We start from the raw sequence: 19,011 nt of genomic DNA, 5'->3' as shown, positions 1-19,011 counted from the left end.
GAACTCAACATCCAGGGGTATTCAACATTCAGGAAGGATAGAATAAAAGGAAAAGGAGGTGGGGTAGCATTGCTGGTTAAGGAGGAGATTAATGCAATAGTTAGGAAGGACATTAGCTTGGATGATGTGGAATCTATATGGGTAGAGCTGCAGAACACCAAAGGGCAAAAAACGTTAGTGGGAGTTGTGTACAGACCTCCAAACAGTAGTAGTGATGTTGGGGAGGGCATCAAACAGGAAATTAGGGGTGCATGCAATAAAGGTGCAGCAGTTATAATGGGTGACTTTAATGTGCACATAGATTGGGCGAGCCAAACTGAAAGCAATACGGTGGAGGAGGATTTCCTGGAGTGCATAAGGGATGGTTTTTTAGACCAATATGTCGAAGAACCAACCAGGGGGGAGGCCATCTTAGACTGGGTGTTGTGTAATGAGAGAGGATTAATTAGCAATCTCGTTGTGCGAGGCCCCTTGGGGAAGAGTGACCATAATATGGTGGAATTCTGCATTAGGATGGAGAATGAAACAGTTAATTCAGAGACCATGGTCCAGAACTTAAAGAAGGGTAACTTTGAAGGTATGAGGCGTGAATTGGCTAGGATAGATTGGCGAATGATACTTAAGGGGTTGACTGTGGATGGGCAATGGCAGACATTTAGAGACCGCATGGATGAATTACAACAATTGTACATTCCTGTCTGGCGTAAAAATAAAAAAGGGAAGGTGGCTCAACCGTGGCTATCGAGGGAAATCAGGGATAGTATTAAAGCCAAGGAAGTGGCATACAAATTGGCCAGAAATAGCAGCGAACCCGGGGACTGGGAGAAATTTAGAACTCAGCAGAGGAGGACAAAGGGTTTGATTAGGGCAGGGAAAATGAAGTACGAGAAGAAGCTTGCAGGGAACATTAAGGCGGATTGCAAAAGTTTCTATAGATATGTAAAGAGAAAAACGTTAGTGAAGACAAACGTAGGTCCCCTGCAGTCAGAATCAGGGTAAGTCATAACGGGGAACAAAGAAATGGCAGACCAATTGAACAAGTACTTTGGTTCGGTATTCACTAAGGAGGACACAAACAACCTTCCGGATATAAAAGGGGTCAGAGGGTCTAGTAAGGAGGAGGAACTGAGGGAAATCCTTATTGGTCGGGAAATTGTGTTGGGGAAATTGATGGGATTGAAGGCCGATAAATCCCCAGGGCCTGATGGACTGCATCCCAGAGTACGTAAGGAGGTGGCCTTGGAAATAGCGGATGCATTGACAGTCATTTTCCAACATTCCATTGACTCTGGATTAGTTCCTATCGAGTGGAGGGTAGCCAATGTAACCCCACTTTTTAAAAAAGGAGGGAGAGAGAAAACAAGGAATTATAGACCGGTCAGCCTGACATCAGTAGTGGGTAAAATGGGAATCAATTATTAAGGATGTCATAGCAGTGCATTTGGAAAGAGGTGACATGATAGGTCCAAGTCAGCATGGATTTGTGAAAGGGAAATCATGCTTGACAAATCTTCTGGAATTTTTTGAGGATGTTTCCAGTAAAGTGGACAAGGGAGAACCAGTTGATGTGGTATATTTGGACTTTCAGAAGGCTTTCGACAAGGTCCCACACAAGAGATTAATGTGCAAAGTTAAAGCACATGGGATTGGGGGTAGTGTGCTGACATGGATTGAGAACTGGTTGTCAGACAGGAAGCAAAGAGTAGGAGTAAATGGGGACTTTTCAGAATGGCAGGCAGTGACTAGTGGGGTACCACAAGTTTCTGTGCTGGGGCCCCAGCTGTTTACACTGTACATTAATGATTTAGACGAGGGGATTAAATGTAGTATCTCCAAATTTGCGGATGACACTAAGTTGGGTGGCAGTGTGAGCTGCGAGGAGGATGCTATGAGGCTGCAGAGCGACTTGGATAGGTTAGGTGAGTGGGCAAATGCATGGCAGATGAAGTATAATGTGGATAAATGTGAGGTTCTCCACTTTGGTGGTAAAAACAGAGAGACAGACTATTATCTGAATGGTGACAGATTAGGAAAAGGGGAGGTGCAACGAGACCTGGGTGTCATGGTACATCAGTCATTGAAGGTTGGCATGCAGGCACAGCAGGCGGTTAAGAAAGCAAATGGCATGTTGGCCTTCATAGCGAGGGGATTTGAGTACAGGGGCAGGGAGGTGTTGCTCCAGTTGTACAGGGCATTGTTGAGGCCACACCTGGAGTATTGTGTAAAGTTTTGGTCTCCTAACCTGAGGAAGGACATTCTTGCTATTGAGGGAGTGCAGCGAAGGTTCACCAGACTGATTACCGGGATAGCGGGACTGACCTATCAAGAAAGACTGGATCAATTGGGCTTGTATTCACTGGAGTTCAGAAGAATGAGAGGGGACCTCATAGAAACGTTTAAAATTCTGATGGGTTTAGACAGGTTAGATGCAGGAAGAATGTTCCCAATGTTGGCGAAGTCCAGAACCAGGGGTCACAGTCTAAGGATAAGGGGTAAGCCATTTAGGACCGAGATAAGGAGAAACGTCTTCACCCAGAGAGTGGTGAACCTGTGGAATTCTTTACCACAGAAAGTTGTTGAGGCCAATTCACTAAATATATTCAAAAAGGAGTTAGATGAAGTCCTTACTACTAGGGGGATCAAGGGGCATGGCGAGAAAGCAGGAATGGGATACTGAAGTTGCATGTTCAGCCATGAACTCATTGAATGGCGGTGCAGGCTAGAAGGGCCGAATGGCCTACTCCTGCACCTATTTTCTATGTTTCTATGATGGAGGTGTTTAAAATATTAAAACCATTTCATAGAATCTTAGAAATTTACAGCACGGAAAGAGGCCATTTCTGCCCATCGTGTCCGCACCGGCCGACCAACAGCTACCCAGCCTAATTCCACTTTCCAGCTCTCGGTCCATCGCCCTGCAGGTTACGGCACTTCAAGTGCACATCCAAGTATTTTTTAAATGTGGTGAGGGCTTCTGCCTCTACCACCCTTTCAGGCAGTGAGTTCCAGACCCCCACCACCCTCTGGGTAAAGAAATTTCCCCTCAAATCTCCACTAAATCTCCCCCCAATTACTTTAAATCTATGCCCCTGGTTGTTGACCCCTCTGCCAAGGGAAACAGGCCCTTCCTATCCACTCTTTACAGGCCCCTCATAATTTATACACCTCAATCATGTCTCCCCTCAGCCTCCTCTGTTCCAAAGAAAACGGACCCAGCATTTCCAATCTTTCCTCAGCCAAAATTATCCAGTCCCGGCAACATTCTTGTAAATGTTCTCTGCACCCTTTTCAGTCCAATCACATCTTTCCTGTAATGCGGTGACCAGAACTGCACACAGTGCTCCAGCTGTGGCCTAACCAGTGTTTTATACAGTTGAAGCATAACCTCCCTGCTCTTGTATTCTATGCGTCGACCGTATGCCTTCTTAACCACCTTATCTACCTGGCCTGCACTCCAAGATCCTTTTGTTCCTCTTTTCAGTATTGTACCATTTAATGTGTATTCCCTTGCCTTGTTAGACCTCCCCAAATGCGTTACCTCACACTTATCCGAATTGAATTCCATTTGCCACTGTTGTGCCCACCTAACCAGTTCATTGATATCTTCCTGCAGTCCGCAGCTTTCTTCATTTTCAACCACACAGCTTATTTTGGTGTCATCTGCAAACTTCTTAATCATATCCCCAACATTCAAGTCCAAGTCATTGTTAGATACTCTCCCCCCAAAAGGCTGCATGCTAGGGGACAGTTGGAGCTTTCAAAACTGAAATAGAGAGATTTTTGTTGGGTCCGGGTGTCGAGGTATATGGAGTAAAGGCGGGAAATGGAGTTGAGATTCAGATCGACTGTGATCTGATTGGATGGCAGAGCAGGCTCGAGGGGCTATGTTAGGAGCAGAGAGTGTATTTGGTGTAGCATTTGGTGAAGCTGCAGATTTTAATATATACTTTTTGCTGTGATTTAAGTGGTGCAGGGCAGGGGAGTGTGTCAGAAAAACCCCAATCCCGGAGCACGTGGATGGAGACTGGAGCACGTGGAGTCAATGGAGTATGTGCAGCCGGACATGTGGAACTGGAGCCAGGTTTCGACAAAGAAAATGCGACAATCCCCCGTAAGTGATTTTGACATGTTCGACTGTAAAATGGGCTGTGAGTTATTGCTGTGCAGCCTCAATAGGAGGTGCCTGCCTTTGGCAGAGTGTATGTGGTAACCAGGATCGCAAGGTAGTGATGATTTAATAATCAAAACAATTACAAACATTAGAGGAAGAAAGTTTCTTATATCAAACATTTAGTAAAAATTAACAGGGATCGTAAGATGTGAGAAAGCTCGTGGTAAGAGCGCACACATTGTTCAAGGTTGAACCCATTTTATCCAAAGAACTTTTGGTTATAAATTCATTTTGAATTCCATTTCTGGATTCCCTTAGTCCCTGTGTGGCTCTGGCCTTCATTGGTGGGATAGAGGCAGTGCATGTGCTATGCGTGGGATAGAGGCAGTGCATGTGCTAACATAGAAACATAGAAACTAGAAAATAGGTGCAGGAGTAGGCCATTCGGCCCTTCGAGCCTGCACCACCATTCGATAAGATCATGGCTGATCATTCCCTCAGTACCCCTTTCCTACTTTCTCTCCATACCCCTTGATCCCTTTAGCCATAAGGGCCATATCTAACTCCCTCTTGAATATATCCAATGAACTGCCCTCCACAACTCTCTGCGGTAGGGAATTCCATAGGTTAACAACTCTCTGAGTGAAGAAGTTTCTCCTCATCTCAGTCCTAAATGGCCTACCCCTTATCCAAAGACTGTGTCCCCTGGTTCTGGACTTCCCCAACATTCTTCCCGCATCCAACCTGTCCAGTTCTGTCAGAATCTTATATCTATGAGATCCCCTCTCATCCTTCTAAACTCCAGTGTATAAAGGCCCAGTTGATCCAGTCTCTCCTCATATGTCAGACCAGCCATCCTGGGAATCAGTCTGGTGAACCTTCGCTGCACTCCCTCAAAAGGAAGAACCTCCTTCCTCAGATTAGGAGACCAAAACTGAACACAATATTCCAGGTGAGGCCTCACCAAGGCCCTATACAACTGCAGTAAGACCTCCTTGCTCCTATACTCAAATCCCCCAGCTGTGAAGGCCAACACACCATTTGCCTTCTTCACCGCCTGCTGTACCTGCATGCCAACTTTCAATGACTGATGAACCATGACACCCAGGTCTCGTTGCACCTCCCCTTTTCCTAATCTTCCGCCATTCAGATAATATTCTGCTTTCGTGTTTTTGCCCCCAAAGTGGATAACATCACATTTATCCACATTATACTGCATTTGCCATGCATTTACCCACTCACCTAACCTGTCCAAGTCACCCTGCAGCCTCTAAGCATCCTCCTCACAGCTCACACCGCCACCCTGTTTAGTGTCATCTGCAAACTTGGAGCTATTGCACTCAATTCCTTCATCTAAATCATTAATGTATATTGTAAAGAGCTGGGGTCCCAGCACTGAGCCCTGCGGCACCCCACTAGTCACTGCCTGCCATTCTGAAAAGGACCCGTTTATCCTGACTCTCTGCTTCCTGTCTGCCAACCAGTTCTCTATCCACGTCAGTACATTGTCCCCAATACCATGTGCTTTAATTTTGCTCACCAATCTCTTGTGTGGGACCTCGTCAAAAGCCTTTTGAAAGTCCAAATACACCACATCCACTGGTTCTCCCTTGTTCACTCTACTAGTTACATTCTCAAAAAATTCCAGAAGATTTGTCAAGCATGATTTCCCTTTCATAAATCCATGCTGACTTGGACCGATCCTGTCACTGCTTTCCAAATGCGCTGCTATTTCATCTTTAATAAGAGGTGGCGGCACAGTGGTATACAGTCGGGAAGGAGTTACCCTGGGAGTCCTCAACATTGACACTTGACTCCATGAAGTCTCGGCAAGGAAACCTCCTGCTGATTACCACCTACCGCCCTCCCTCAGCTGGTGAATCAGTGCTCCTCCATGTTGAACACCACTTAGAAGAAGCACTGAGAGTAGCAAGGGCACAGAATGTACTCTGGGTGGGGGACTTCAATGTCCATCACCAAGAGTGGCTCAGTAGCACCACTACTGACCGAGCTGGCCGAGTCCTGAAGGAAATATCTGCCAGACTGGGCCTGCGGCAGGTGGTGAGAGATATATTAACTTTCAAATTAGAGCTAAGCAACTTAGGAATGAAATCATGAAGCAACTTTCCACAGAAAGGCCAGTGGAAATCTGGAACTCTCTCCCCCAGAAGGCTGTGGATTCTGGGGGTCAATTGAAAGTTTCAAGACTGAGATCGACAGATTTTGTTAGGTGAGAATATCAAGAGAAAGGGTAAATGGAGTTGAGGTACAGATCAGCCATGATCTCATTGAAAGGTGGAACAGGGTCTGAATGGCCTCCTCCTGGTGCTATGTTCACATATTCCAATGTCTCAGATAATACTTAGGAGGAGCATCCGATTTTTAGAATTCATTTTAGAATTCATTTTCATCAGTTGGTGAGGTTGATGTCTCTGTCGCTCAGCTTTGCCAAGAATTTGGAAGTGGCGGTGGTGATATGTGATGAATGAAGTCTGTCTGTGAACGGTAATACAGAGAGATAGTGGGCGTGGTGCATAGGCAGGGGTACTGTTACCTTGAACACTGTCAACTGGGTTTGTGAGGAGAGTTGTTTTTTCGGAGATAATGCCCAGAATGGAATGGCCGTGAATGTCTCGAGCTGCTGGCAAACACTTCTCCCCTGCAGCCTATTCTTGCTGCTGCTGCTCACCTTCTCCCCCCACCCCTGGCCCCCCAACCAGCCCCTGATGCCTTTCTCTCACCTTCCTCTTCTTGGCCGTTCCATGAAGAAGTCTCTTTCCAAAGCATAATTGTGGAGCATGCAGCACGCCGACGCTCCTAGATAACGTGTGCAGGACTGTACTGCAGAGCCTGACCAGACTTAACGGTGACTGAAGCACTGGAGCGCCAGAGATAGAGTGGACCTCGGGGTGTCTTGGAGAGTGACACAGGTATCAACAACTGAGGCCACCTCCAAACTTCCCTCCCTTCCTCAAACAGTCCTGACACCCGGCACTGCTTTTATGTAACAACAACAACTTGTGTTTATATAGCGCCTTTAACATAGTGAGACGTCCCAAGGCGCTTCACAGGAGTATTATGAGATAAAAAATTTGACACCGAGCCACAAAGGAGAAATTCCGGCAGGTGACCAAAAGCTTGGTCAAAGAGGTAGGTTTTAAGGAGCATCTTGAAACAGGAAAGGGAGATAGAGAGGCAGCGAGGTTTAGGAAGGGATTCCAGAGGCTTGGGGCCCAGGCAGCTGAAGGCACGGCCACCGATGGTGGAGCGATTATAATCAGGGATGCTCTAGGGGGCAGAATTAGAGGAGCGCAGACATCTCGGGGGGTTGTGGGACTGGAGGAGATTACCGAGATAGGGAGGGGCGAGGCCACGGAGGGATTTGTAAACAAGGCTGAGAATTTTGAAATCGAAAATATAAATAAGCAGCAGCTGGCGGGGGAATGAGGAATGAGTATTGACATGCAGTGTGCAGTGCTGGTGGTCAGAGACTAGTAACCCCTGTAGATGGAAGATGTGACTAGTGAAAGGACCACGTGGGCTCAAATCCAGCACCCAGAGACTTTTAAAGATCCGGACATGTTCAAAAAAAGAAAAGAAACAACTTCCATTTATATTGAGTGGCTTTTTAAAACCAGAGTGGGTGTGAGAAACCAAAGAGAAACAAAAAATACATTTATATAGCGCCTTTCAGACATCATCAGGATGTCCCAAAGTATTTCACAGACAATAGTTCCCTCAGTACTGCCTCTCCGACAGTGCGGAGCTCCCTCAGTTCTGCCCCTCCGACAGTGCAGCGCTCCCTCAGTACTGCCCCTCCGACAGTGCGGCGCTCCCTCAGTACTGCCCCTCCGACAGTGCGGCGCTCCCTCAGTACTGCCCCTCCGACAGTGCGGTGCTCCCTCAGAACTATCCCTCCGACAGTGCGGCGCTCCCTCAGAACTACCCCTCCGACATTGCGGCGCTCCCTCAGTACTACCACTCTGACATTGCGGCACTCCCTCAGAACTACCCCTCCGACAGTGCGGCGCTCCCTCAGTACTGCCCCTCCGACAGTGCGGCGCTCCCTCAGTACTGCCCCTCCGACAGTGCAGCGCTCCCTCATGTCAAAATGTTGATACTGACAATTATCTTAACTCAAATCATTCTTCACATATATTGTCAGTGCCACTGTCAACGAACCATTACTGATTAAAACCCTTCAGTGCCTACTGTTGTGCATCCTTTCAAAATTGGCCTCTTAATGGCTATGAGGTGGCAGTCACTGCCAATGCCACCTCCTTCCTCAGGCTCAGATCATGCCCTCTATGGGCCTCCTTCCGTTGGGGCATTAAAGCTGTGTCTTTCTTTACAGGGTTATAGACACTGATAGTTCAACTAAAGAGTCTTTGAATTGGAGGTTCAATGCCCTGCAGGAGCTCTAGCCTGAGACATTGCCGTGAGCCACCTTGTTACCATCACCACACGACTGCAATGACCTTTTCAACTACAGCGGCAAAGAAAGAACAAACTAACTTGCATTTACAGAGTGTCACAAAGCACTTCACAGCCAATTAAGTCATTGTTGTAATGTAAGCAGTATTGCATTCCCCACCCACCTCGCAAGTCAAACTACATGTAGAGGACGCCAGTGCACCAGCGCAGCCTTCGGCCGCCTGAGGAAAAGAATGTTTGAAGATCAGGCCCTCAAATCTGCCACCAAGCTCATGGTCTACAGGGCTGTAGTGATATCCGCCCTTCTGTATAGAAACATAGAAAATAGGTGCAGGAGTAGGCCATTCGGCCCTTCGAGCCTGCACCACCATTCAATATGATCATGACTGATCATGCACTTCAATACCCGACTCCTGTTTTCTCTCCATACCCCTTGATCCCTTTAGCCGTAAGGGCCACATCTAACTCCCTTTTGAATATATCCAACGAACTGGACTCAACAACTTTCTGTGGTAGAGAATTCCACAGGTTCACAATTCTCTGGGTGAAAAAGTTTCTCCTCATCTCGTTCCAAGATGGCTTACCCCTTATCCTCAAACTGTGACCCCTGGTTCTGGACTCCCCCAACATCGGAGTATGGCTCAGAGACCTGGACCATATACAGTAGACACCTCAAATCGCTGGAGAAATACCACCAACGTTGCCTCCGCAAATCCTGCAAATCCCCTGGGAGGACAGGCGCACCAACGTTAGCGTCTTCGATCAGGACAACATCCCCAGAATTGAAGCACTGACCACACTCGACCAGCTCCGTTGGGCGGGCCACATTGTTCGCATGCCTGACACGAGACTCCCAAAGCAAGCGCTCTGCTCGGAACTCCTTCACAGCAAACGAGCCTCAGGTGGGCAGAGGAAACATTACAAGAACACCCTCAAAGCCTCCCTGATAAAGTGCAACATCCCCATCGACACCTGAGTGGAGGAAGCGCATATAGGGAGGGCGCTGAGTACCTCGAGTCTCATCGCCGAGGGCATGCGGAAATCAAGCGCAGGCAGCGGAAGGAGCGTGCGGCAAACCAGACTCCCCACCCACCCTTTCCCTCAACGACTATCTGTCCCACCTGTGACAGAGACTGTAATTCCCATGTTGGATTGTTCAACCACCTAAGGACTCATTTTTAGAGTGGATGCAAGTCTTCCTTGATTCCGAGGGACTGCCTAAGATGATGAGAGAACGCTACCAGCACTCAAAGCCCACCTGAATCTGTAATGAATGTGCACTGAGAAAAATTGGATAGGTTTTCAGAGATGCAACACGGAGTGTTTGGCGAACAGTTCCAACACATTCACTGTCAACAGTACGTTCACAGATCAGGAAAATCCAGCTTTATAAGTTATCATCATCATAGGCAGTCCCTTGGAATCGAGGAAGACTTGCTTCCACTCTTAGCCTGAGTCCTTAGGTGGCTGAACAGTCCAATACGAGAGCCACAATCCCTGTCACAGGTGGAACAGATAGTCGTTGAGGGAAGGGGTGGGTGGGACTGGTTTGCCGCATGCTCTTTCCGCTGCCTGCGCTTGATTTCTGCATGCTCTCGGCAATGAGACTCGAGATGCTCAGCGCCCTCCCGGATGCACTTTCTCCATTTAGGACAGTTTGGCCAGGGACTCCCAGGTGTCAGTGGAGATGTTGCACTTTATCAGGGAGACTTTGAGGGTGTCCTTGTAACGTTTCCGCTGTCCACCTTTGACTCGTTTGCCATGAAGGAGTTCCGAGTAGAGCACTTGTTCTGGGAGTCTTGTGTCTGGCATGCAAACTATGTGGCCTGCCCAGTGGAGCTGACCGAGTGTGGTCAGTGCTTCAATGTTGGGGATGTTGGCCTGGACTTTATTAAGCATACTGCTCGCTTGACTATTCGATCAATGAACAAGTGATTCAGTAGATTATTGCAAGTTTGTTCTGATTGACTGTTCAGTTGTGCATTCGTTGTGAAGCAGGCCACCTTGAAGAACATGCATTGAGTTGAGTTGTCTATTTTTGTGAGCGTGTTTAGAAAAAGATAGAATACAAGAATGAATGTGCTAATCCAAGCATTCACATTATTCCTAGTGTCAGGATCGCTCAGTGACTGCATTTGTGTCCTGAATCTGAAGGTTGTTGGTTCAAGCTCCACCGTAGGCCCAGGCTTCAGTGCAGTACTGCATTGTTGGAGGGAGATGTTAACCCACAGCCCTGACTGCCTTTTCACGCTGACATAAAAAATCCGATTGCATAATCTGCAGAATAGCGGGATGCAAGAGTGAAGCGGGCTGGTACACAGCAAGTCCCAGCGCACTTTGTGAATGGCCAGTCTGATTATTCATCATTGATGATATTCGGAAATTGCAGATGCAGATGCGTGCTGGGGACTTGGCCTGCTCCTTGTTGAGTCTTGGCAGCTGACACTGTTAAGGCTGATCCCCAGGCCTCGACATCGGCAAGGGTCTCCAGTGGAAAATCATGTTGCAGGCATTGCTGCAGAATGTGCGATTGTATAGGTAAGCTTAATCAATGATATTGTAAATTTGTCATGTCTTTATTGTGCTACGATCCTTATTTCCATTGGTGAGTTTTGTATCTCAGTGTTTCCTGAAGGATTTTCAACAATACTTCAGCAGTTTCTCTCACTCCCCATCTCTTTTTAGTGGTAGCTTTCACCGACTGCTAATTATTTAGTTGTTGTCATATATCCTTCGTAGCGTTTCACTGTGAGCTTTGCCTACTTCCCTTTGGTACCGTCTATATCTGTTCAGTTGTGTTTTGTTTTAGTTTTATGAAGATGAAATTTGAGCCAAGTGACTAGCAGAGGAGAATGGATGTGTCAGCTCAGGTGTGTCAAAGTTTGCCATCTGCTGTAAATTAACCCGCAGATCTGAAGTTCCTCAAATCGTGCAGAATACCAAATAGTTAAACCTGCTAAGAATTGAAGAAATATATTAGTTGTTGATTGCTGGGGAGTCATTGAGAAGCTTTGAAATCAGTTTATTCTATTTGCAGACTTGTTTCTAAAATGTGTAGCAGCTGGTTTAACATAAAGGGACCAGGGGAAGGAACGGTCCACGATAATCTATGCGTGTCGAGCAACTAACCAGCATGGTGATACTTTGCACCTGTACTTCCCAGCCCAGGGCCAGGAGGGACCAACTGCCAGGGAGCCAGCGTGGAACACAAAGTCTGTGAGAAGCTGCCCTGCACTAAGGGCCTGCCCAGTTTCAGAGAACAACAGTGTCAGTCCCAGGACAGGCAAGGTCATCAGAAGAAAAAGCACTGGACATCTGTCCTCAATGACGGTGAGCAGATGTTAAACTGTTGGTTTGTTGAGTAAGGCCCATTGCAAGACAGAACGATTATTGACAAAGTGCCGACTAAAGGCTGTACTGTTTTTCTTTTCAGTTCCTTCCTTCTGTAAACTGGTTTGAGGCGGTAATGTCAGGCGGCGGATAAATTTAGCACCGGGAAATGGTTTGTGTCGGTACCTAAAAATTCAGCAGCTGTGCCCCGACAGTGGGGCGGGCACAAAGAGAGGTGTTCCACACTTCTCTTGGGGCATTAGACCAGCTGAGCAACTGAATATTCCGAGCTAAGGAGCCGGCTTCGTAGCGCCCTAAGAGAGGCCTCCCTGCTCAAAAAATCCACAAAAAACATCCCATATATGTTACTCGCCCCAAATGAAGTTAAATCGCAAAAAGGACAAAACCAATCACACTTACCTCGTGCAGTCACTCGTTCCCTCACTGCAGCCGGGACAGCTCTGCATGCCAGCGTTCCCTGGCGGGGTCACTAGGGGGCGCTATGGGTGCCGCGTGGACCAGATTTTGAAAGCGGGTGGATACCGGGGGTGTTGCACACCGGCGCCACGCTCCTGGGCGATACTCTGCACCACCGGTACCGGCACGCTGAAATTGCCAAGCAAATGCCGGCGCTCGCAGCTGCCAATCCTTTAGCGCCCCGTTCTAACCCTCGCGAGGGGCGCTGTCCAGCGAATTTCTAGCCCAGTGACTTGCATTAAATTGCATCTTAGCCCCAACAGGCTTCACAGACAATGAAGTACATTTGGGCCACTGTTGGTTTGTAGGCAAATGCAGTGACTAATGTGTACGCAGCAAGGACCTACAAACCTACAAACAGTAATGAGACAAATGACCAGGTATTCTGTTTTGGTGATGTTGTTCGAGGGATACATATTGGTCAGGATATTGGGAAAACTCCCCTCTCCCTTTTTGAATAGTACCATGGGATCTTTTAATCAACTTGAGCAAGCAGACTAGTTCTCACCTTAACGTCTTGTCCAAAAATTGGCATTTCGGACAATGTGGCACTCACTCTGTCCTGCAGTGAAGTGCCAGCCTCGATGGAATGCTTAAGTCCTGGAGTGGACTTGAACCCACAACCTTCTGAGTCAGAGGTAAGAGTGCCAACTGACCCAAACTAGTCATCCAGTTGCTAATTGTATAATATATGTACTGTTACATATTAAAATTAGTGCTTGTCTGCAACATGTCAAAGGTATAGCACCTGTAAGGGGCGCTGTGAGCAGAACATAACTTGACATAACGGTATGTGACACAGCACAGCAGCAATGAAAAACCCACCCTTGGAACTCGGCTTCCAGCCCACCTCCCGCCCACTGATGCTGCCGTCGCTTGCAGGGAACCCTCATGGGTGGTGTTTGTTGGCGGGGCCTCGTGTAAAGGTTCAATTTGGCGCCCCTACATTTTATTAGAAAATGATATTGAATACAGGCAACTCCGGGTACCACAGGGATTGGGCTATTCCGGGTAAACGATTTTTCTGTTAGGGTGAGTCTACATTTTAAAGTTAAAACGTTAATGAAGAAATACAATCGTTAGGGTAAGTTTGCATTTATAAGTTAAAACTTTAATGAATCAATACAATCAGCTACAAAAAGTAACAAAAGATGGACATTATTAGCATGCATGTACAGGTTCTGTGCCTGGAACCTAGTGCTGGCACTGCCCTCGTGCCCAACGTCAGCGGCGGCCGCGAGAGACAGCGGCTGCAGCAGCGCGCACACATACACACACCAGCAAAGCAAGAGCAGGGGAGGGTGATTTTTATGGTGAGTGTGAGAGAGAGAATGAGCAAATACAAATGAGCACAGTATTTGGAAGGAGATTTTTCCAAATTATTTGGGGCTGTCTTTTCATTTGTTAGCAACAGAATTTTAAATCCCGTTACAGCGGTTTTCCGTTGGATCCGTGTACGGATAATCAAGAGTTGCCTGTACTACCGACTTAATCTGGTGTTAAATCCGCAAACGCACAATTGTGAGAAGGCAGGTTTGCAGTAAGTAATATAAAAATAATTGACAAAATGAGAAGTGAGTGATAACACAAGAAAAATGACATCAAGCAATGGTAATGGTTTTAAGTTTTGAAAGGTTATTTCAGTGTATGAGTCGTATGATAACTCAGAAACTAGCTTTTTGTGCTTTCACTGCAGTGAGGGCTTGTACAATATCTGAGTAGACAAGTGGTATTTACATATTCTCCTCCCACCTCAGCTATGACTGCGAGAGGGTGTGTGAGCAGGCTAGGGCTGAGCTCAAAATCCGCTACACGCTACAATCCTCTGCACTACAACTCATATTATCACTGACTCACTGACTCACACTCACTCTCCCTAATCACTCAGTGACACACTCCCGCATTCATTCACTCACTGACTCACACTCTTTCACTGATTTATTCACTTGCTTACTCAGTCTCACTCTCTCAGTCTCTCATTCCCGCACTCACTCACTCATATGTTCTCAGTCATTCCCTCTCTCATTCACTTTCACTGATTCACTCCCTCTCTCCCTCTCTCTCACTCACTCTCACTCTCTGTCTCTCATTCTGCCACTCACTCACACATTCTCAGTCATTCGCTCTCATTCATTCTCTCTCATTCACTCACTCTCTCCCTCTCACTCTCACTCTCACTCTCACTCTCTCAGTCTCATTCTCTCACTCACTCACATGTTCTCAGTCATTCATTCACTGATTCACTCACTCTCTCCCTCTCTCTCACTCAGTAACTCAGTCCCTTTACCTGAGCGTAGAGAGAACTGTACCCTGATTGGAGGACAATTTTAACTCTGCCCAATTGGTGGGAAAGGAGCAGGGGAGCGGCTCCATTTCCGGCTCAGTGCCCGCCGATTTGCCATTTTGACGGCGCTGGTTTAGACAGTGGACGGAGCCAGCGAGCGCCAATCTGTCTCGTGGTCGCCCACCCAAATCAGCCAGCTGCTGCTCTCTGCCGAAACGAGCGAACACCCATTGAGGCCCGGCGGTTAAAATCCACCGTGCTTACGATGAAGACTCTCGCACAGGATTGGGCCACATTCCCACCGGGAGTTAAGATTGGCCCTGGGGTCTGCAGGCCTGTCTGTAGTGGAGCTGATTCTCAGTGCATTCACCAGCCGCTCTCCTGTCACACCGCAACAGTTGGGGCATGGAACATGTGCAGTGTGTGGTTCGGGTTACAAAGCAGCGCTGATATTGCTAGCACTGAAGAAATAGCTTCAAAAGCTCTCTTAGCAGTGAGCAAGAGGAAACAGTGAGGAATGAGTTGCCCGGGAGATTTTCGTCCTGTTTGTTTAATTTCCTCTCCAAGTTTCACATCGAACCAAGCAAACTGGGCTCAACACTCCATCTTTTTTAAAAGTCCTAAAACACACGTGTGCAAACACGACTGATCTGTGACGCGCAACTCGCGATGGAAATTCCATGTTTATTTTTTTTCCTGACACTATTTTTCCAACCGAAATGTTAAAAGTCAGACATCAGAAAAAGATCTTGTTATGTGTAAACTTTTCATGAGCTGGGAAGAAAGTCTGAGTGTTTCTCACTCAGTTGGAACAGAGTGAGAGAGCTGCCAATGTGGAAGCATAGGACCAACAGCCAGAATCCGCACAGTCTGTACAGGCCTGCGAAATGGTTTCAAGGTGATCGCTCGCTTGCCAAGTAGTTCTTTCCTAGAAACTCCACTAAATTAAGTTTCACTTAACACAGGGTGGGCAGGGGGGGTGGGGTGGGGTTGGCGGGGGGTGTATAATTTTCACTTTCAGCGCTTGTGAAATCAATGGAAATTAAAATTGTGTGTTTCGGGAACGAACAACTGATCTGCATTTGGCTGTCCAGGTGTGAAGGTAAAAATTACTTCCTTAAAATGAACCACTTAAACATTAACCAATGGAAATTGAGTTGTGCAACAAAATAACCAGCTTTGGCCTGTTGGGCTGAACGGCCTCATTCTGTGCTGTATATTCTGTGTCATTCTGCATGAAATACAGCACCTGATCAGGAACTAAACTTTAGCACTGGCAAAAGTATGAGTAGATACAATCTGATAGCAAGAATCTAGTAGGCAAAGTTACAGAGAAATATTTGGAACATTCTAATGCAGTTGTTCGCTCGTCTGTCCCTGCCAGAGTCGGAACTTCCATTGACTGAACGGAATTCTCTCATCGTTGACTGGCCTTATGAAGGATTAGCGATGAAAATGAATACTGGGCTATGTTGCAAACTGGCCGGTTGTTTGCTTTTAAAGCTCGTCAAAACTGGAAAGTTGGCCGGTGGAGTTTCCAGCCTTGACTCTGCACAATAACATGTTTAAAAAGCTCGAGTGCAGCCAAATCGAGAGAGATTTGGACTTGGCTCTTATTCAGTCAAAGCAGAGAAATCAGGTACGCTAGCATTTTGAATTTGACTCTCCCCACAGTGCTATTGAAATTGGCCTAACTTAACATAACTGGTGCTGGCCTGGGTTCCTCCCAGGCCAACCCCACCCTTACTAGAACTCATTTTCTGTTAACCTCAGTCATCTGCTCGATTTACATTGGAACGCACAGAAGTGGGAGAGACCATTGTGGTGAAACGAGGCAGTCGCAGAGTTCAAAGCATGCTGTACCCTGTCTCTCTCACCCCTCAATCCCTTTCTCCACAGGAATGCAGGGCTGTTCAGGAAAGAGAGGGGCTATTATGCTCCATTTGGCTGCTCTCAGATTTAGCAAATGGCTTTCTGGCCTGATTTATCAGGAGAATATAACTTTTGGCCCTATTTTGCTATGTGTGGAGAAATGATGAATCACAACTCACAATTTACATCCAGCATTGCAAGAGATTTATTTTTCAGTGAATAACATGTGACAAGTCAACTAATTAACTGAGCCTTGTTTCATTGCGAATGACGTGAACAGATTAATTAAAGATCTCCATGCTGGACGTGCCATATTGCATCTTACCATGGGGGTCCTACACTCTGGGACTCTCTTACTTCAGGACACTGTTCCATGCCAAATCAAATATTCCTTGTGAGCACCACCCTCTGAGAGAACCCTCGACTGTTGAACCTATCGGCCAGGTGAAACTGGTAAACAAACCAGGGTCCATGTTCCTCACCTCTGCCCCCAGACAACATCCACGTCCCAGGTTCAGAAATCGGCAAAAAGGGGCAGAAACTGGCTCCGGATTCCCTTGCCAACAATTCATTTCCACATTTACAGGTGAGACATGTTTAAGATGCTGTAATTACTGAACTTGTTTTTGAAGTGGCTGAAGACATTCCTCAGCTATAACATTACACGTAAAGTATTACCCAGCAATTTCATGCGATGGGCCAGAGTTAGCTATAGAGTGGTTCCCAACCAGGACATGGGTACAGGCAGCCAGTACAATGCTAAAAGGATCATTTCCTCACTTCAGTTTTGTAAACATTGATGTTATATATGCCCATGCTGAAGGCACATCTGCATATATTGTTTCGAGACGAGGGTTGGTGCAATGATGCAGCCCTGTTTGACCCCGGTCCGGCCGTGGATTGATCCGTTGGTCAGGATCACGGCTTGCATGTCGTCGTGGAGCAGGCGGAGGATGGTGACGAACTTTTGAGGGCAGCCGAAATGGAGAAGGACGCTCCATCGTCCCTCGCGGTTGACAGTGAGAAAGGCTTTTGTAAGGTCAAAGAAGGCCATGTACAAGGGTTGGTGCTGTTCCCTGCATTTTTCTTGCAGCTGTCGCGCCGTAAAAATCATGTCCGTTGTGCCCCGTAGGGGACAAAATCCACACTGTGGCTCCGGGAGGAGCTCCTCGGCACAGGAGATGACAGTTGAGGAGGACACTAGCGACAACTTTCCCAGTGGCTGATAACAGGGAGATTCCTCTGTAGTTGCCGCAGTCGGACTTGTCCCCTTTTTAAAAGATGGTCACGATCACTGCAACCCTGAGATCTCCCGGCATGCTCTCCTCCTTCCAGATGAGAGAGATGAGGTACTGTATCCGTGCATTGTTTGCGGGGGCGTGGGGTTGGCAGGGAAGGGGGGAGACTGCAGTGAACTTTTGTAATATAAAGCTCACCTCCTATTTGGAACAGGCTACAGACACAGGAGCTTGGCCTAAACACAATTGGCTGGGGAATGTTCACTATGGTATTGCAACAGCTCTTAAAGGGCTGCAGCTCCCCATTGAAGGGGAAGGTGTGGTGTTGGTAGAAAAGTGAACTGATTTGTGGCGCAGCAGAGAATTGTTGATTACTTTGATGCTGAAGTATTGGCGATCTTGCTGAGCATGTCTGATTATCATCGCTCAATCATTGGTGGCCGTGCCTTCTGTTGCCTGGGCCCCAACCTCTGGAACTTCCTGCCTAAACCTCTCTGCCTCTCTACCTCTCTTTCCTCCTTCAAGACACTCCTTAAAGCCTACCTCTTTGATCAAGTTTTTGGTCATCTCCGCTAATTTCTACTTGTGTGGCTCGATGTCAAATTTCTATCACATAATACTCCTGTGAAGCGTCTTGAGATGTTTCACCACGTTAAAGGTGCTATATAAACACAGGTTGTTGTTGTTGAAGGAGATGCAGCACAGGAAGGTGTCCCTATTTGGCGCTGAAAGGCACTCTCCAGTAAAAACACAAATACCTGCTGCATTACAGGAGCTTGCCCAGCTTCCTCACTCCTGGCTACAATTGAGGAAGAAGTGCGCTGGTATCTGGAGGAAGGTGAATTTGCTTCTCTCAAGGAACAGGAAGCGGCCAGTCAAGCCCCTCCAGCTGTTCCACCATTTGATTACATCACGGCTGATCTGACTCTCAACTCCATTTACCCGCATTTTCTGCCTATCCCTTGATACTGTTACCCAACAAAATGATCAATCTCAGTCTCACTTGACCCCCGGCATCCACAGTATTTTGGAGCGAGAGTTCCAGATTCCTAGTACCCTTTGGGTGAAAAAGTGCTTTCTGATTTCACTGCTAAATTGGCCACCTTTCTTCGGGGTCCTATTCTGTGTGGCACAAACCTACGTCAGGAACTGCTCCATTCTCTAGGAGCTCACCTTTCACAATCACTTCCCTTTCGCACACTAAACTGCATTATATGTTTTTCTCAGAAGTGGAGGTGGCAGCTGAGAAACAGCAAGCAGAGGCG

At 47.1% G+C, this 19,011-nt stretch overlaps 1 protein-coding gene across 2 annotated transcripts in view; it reads left to right on the top strand.

Moving 5' to 3' along the window:
• adamts17 (ADAM metallopeptidase with thrombospondin type 1 motif, 17) overlaps positions 1 to 19,011 on the top strand; it is an 823,747-nt gene that overhangs the window by 446,202 nt on the left and 358,534 nt on the right. For both annotated transcript variants that reach the window (XR_011587458.1, XM_070858706.1), the window contains exons 11-12: positions 3,966 to 4,111; positions 11,709 to 11,875. Coding sequence is in view for 1 of the 2 variants with exons in the window: in XM_070858706.1 (XP_070714807.1) it covers positions 3,966 to 4,111; positions 11,709 to 11,875 (313 nt within the window). In the remaining variant the exon portion in view is untranslated. The remainder of the gene's footprint in view (positions 1 to 3,965; positions 4,112 to 11,708; positions 11,876 to 19,011) is intronic.

This window comes from Pristiophorus japonicus, chromosome 17, assembly GCF_044704955.1.
Source record: "Pristiophorus japonicus isolate sPriJap1 chromosome 17, sPriJap1.hap1, whole genome shotgun sequence".
In the NCBI taxonomy this organism is placed as follows: domain Eukaryota; kingdom Metazoa; phylum Chordata; class Chondrichthyes; family Pristiophoridae; genus Pristiophorus; species Pristiophorus japonicus.
The sequence above is the reverse complement of the archived record's forward strand: the minus strand, read 5'-3'. Positions and strand labels throughout refer to the sequence as shown.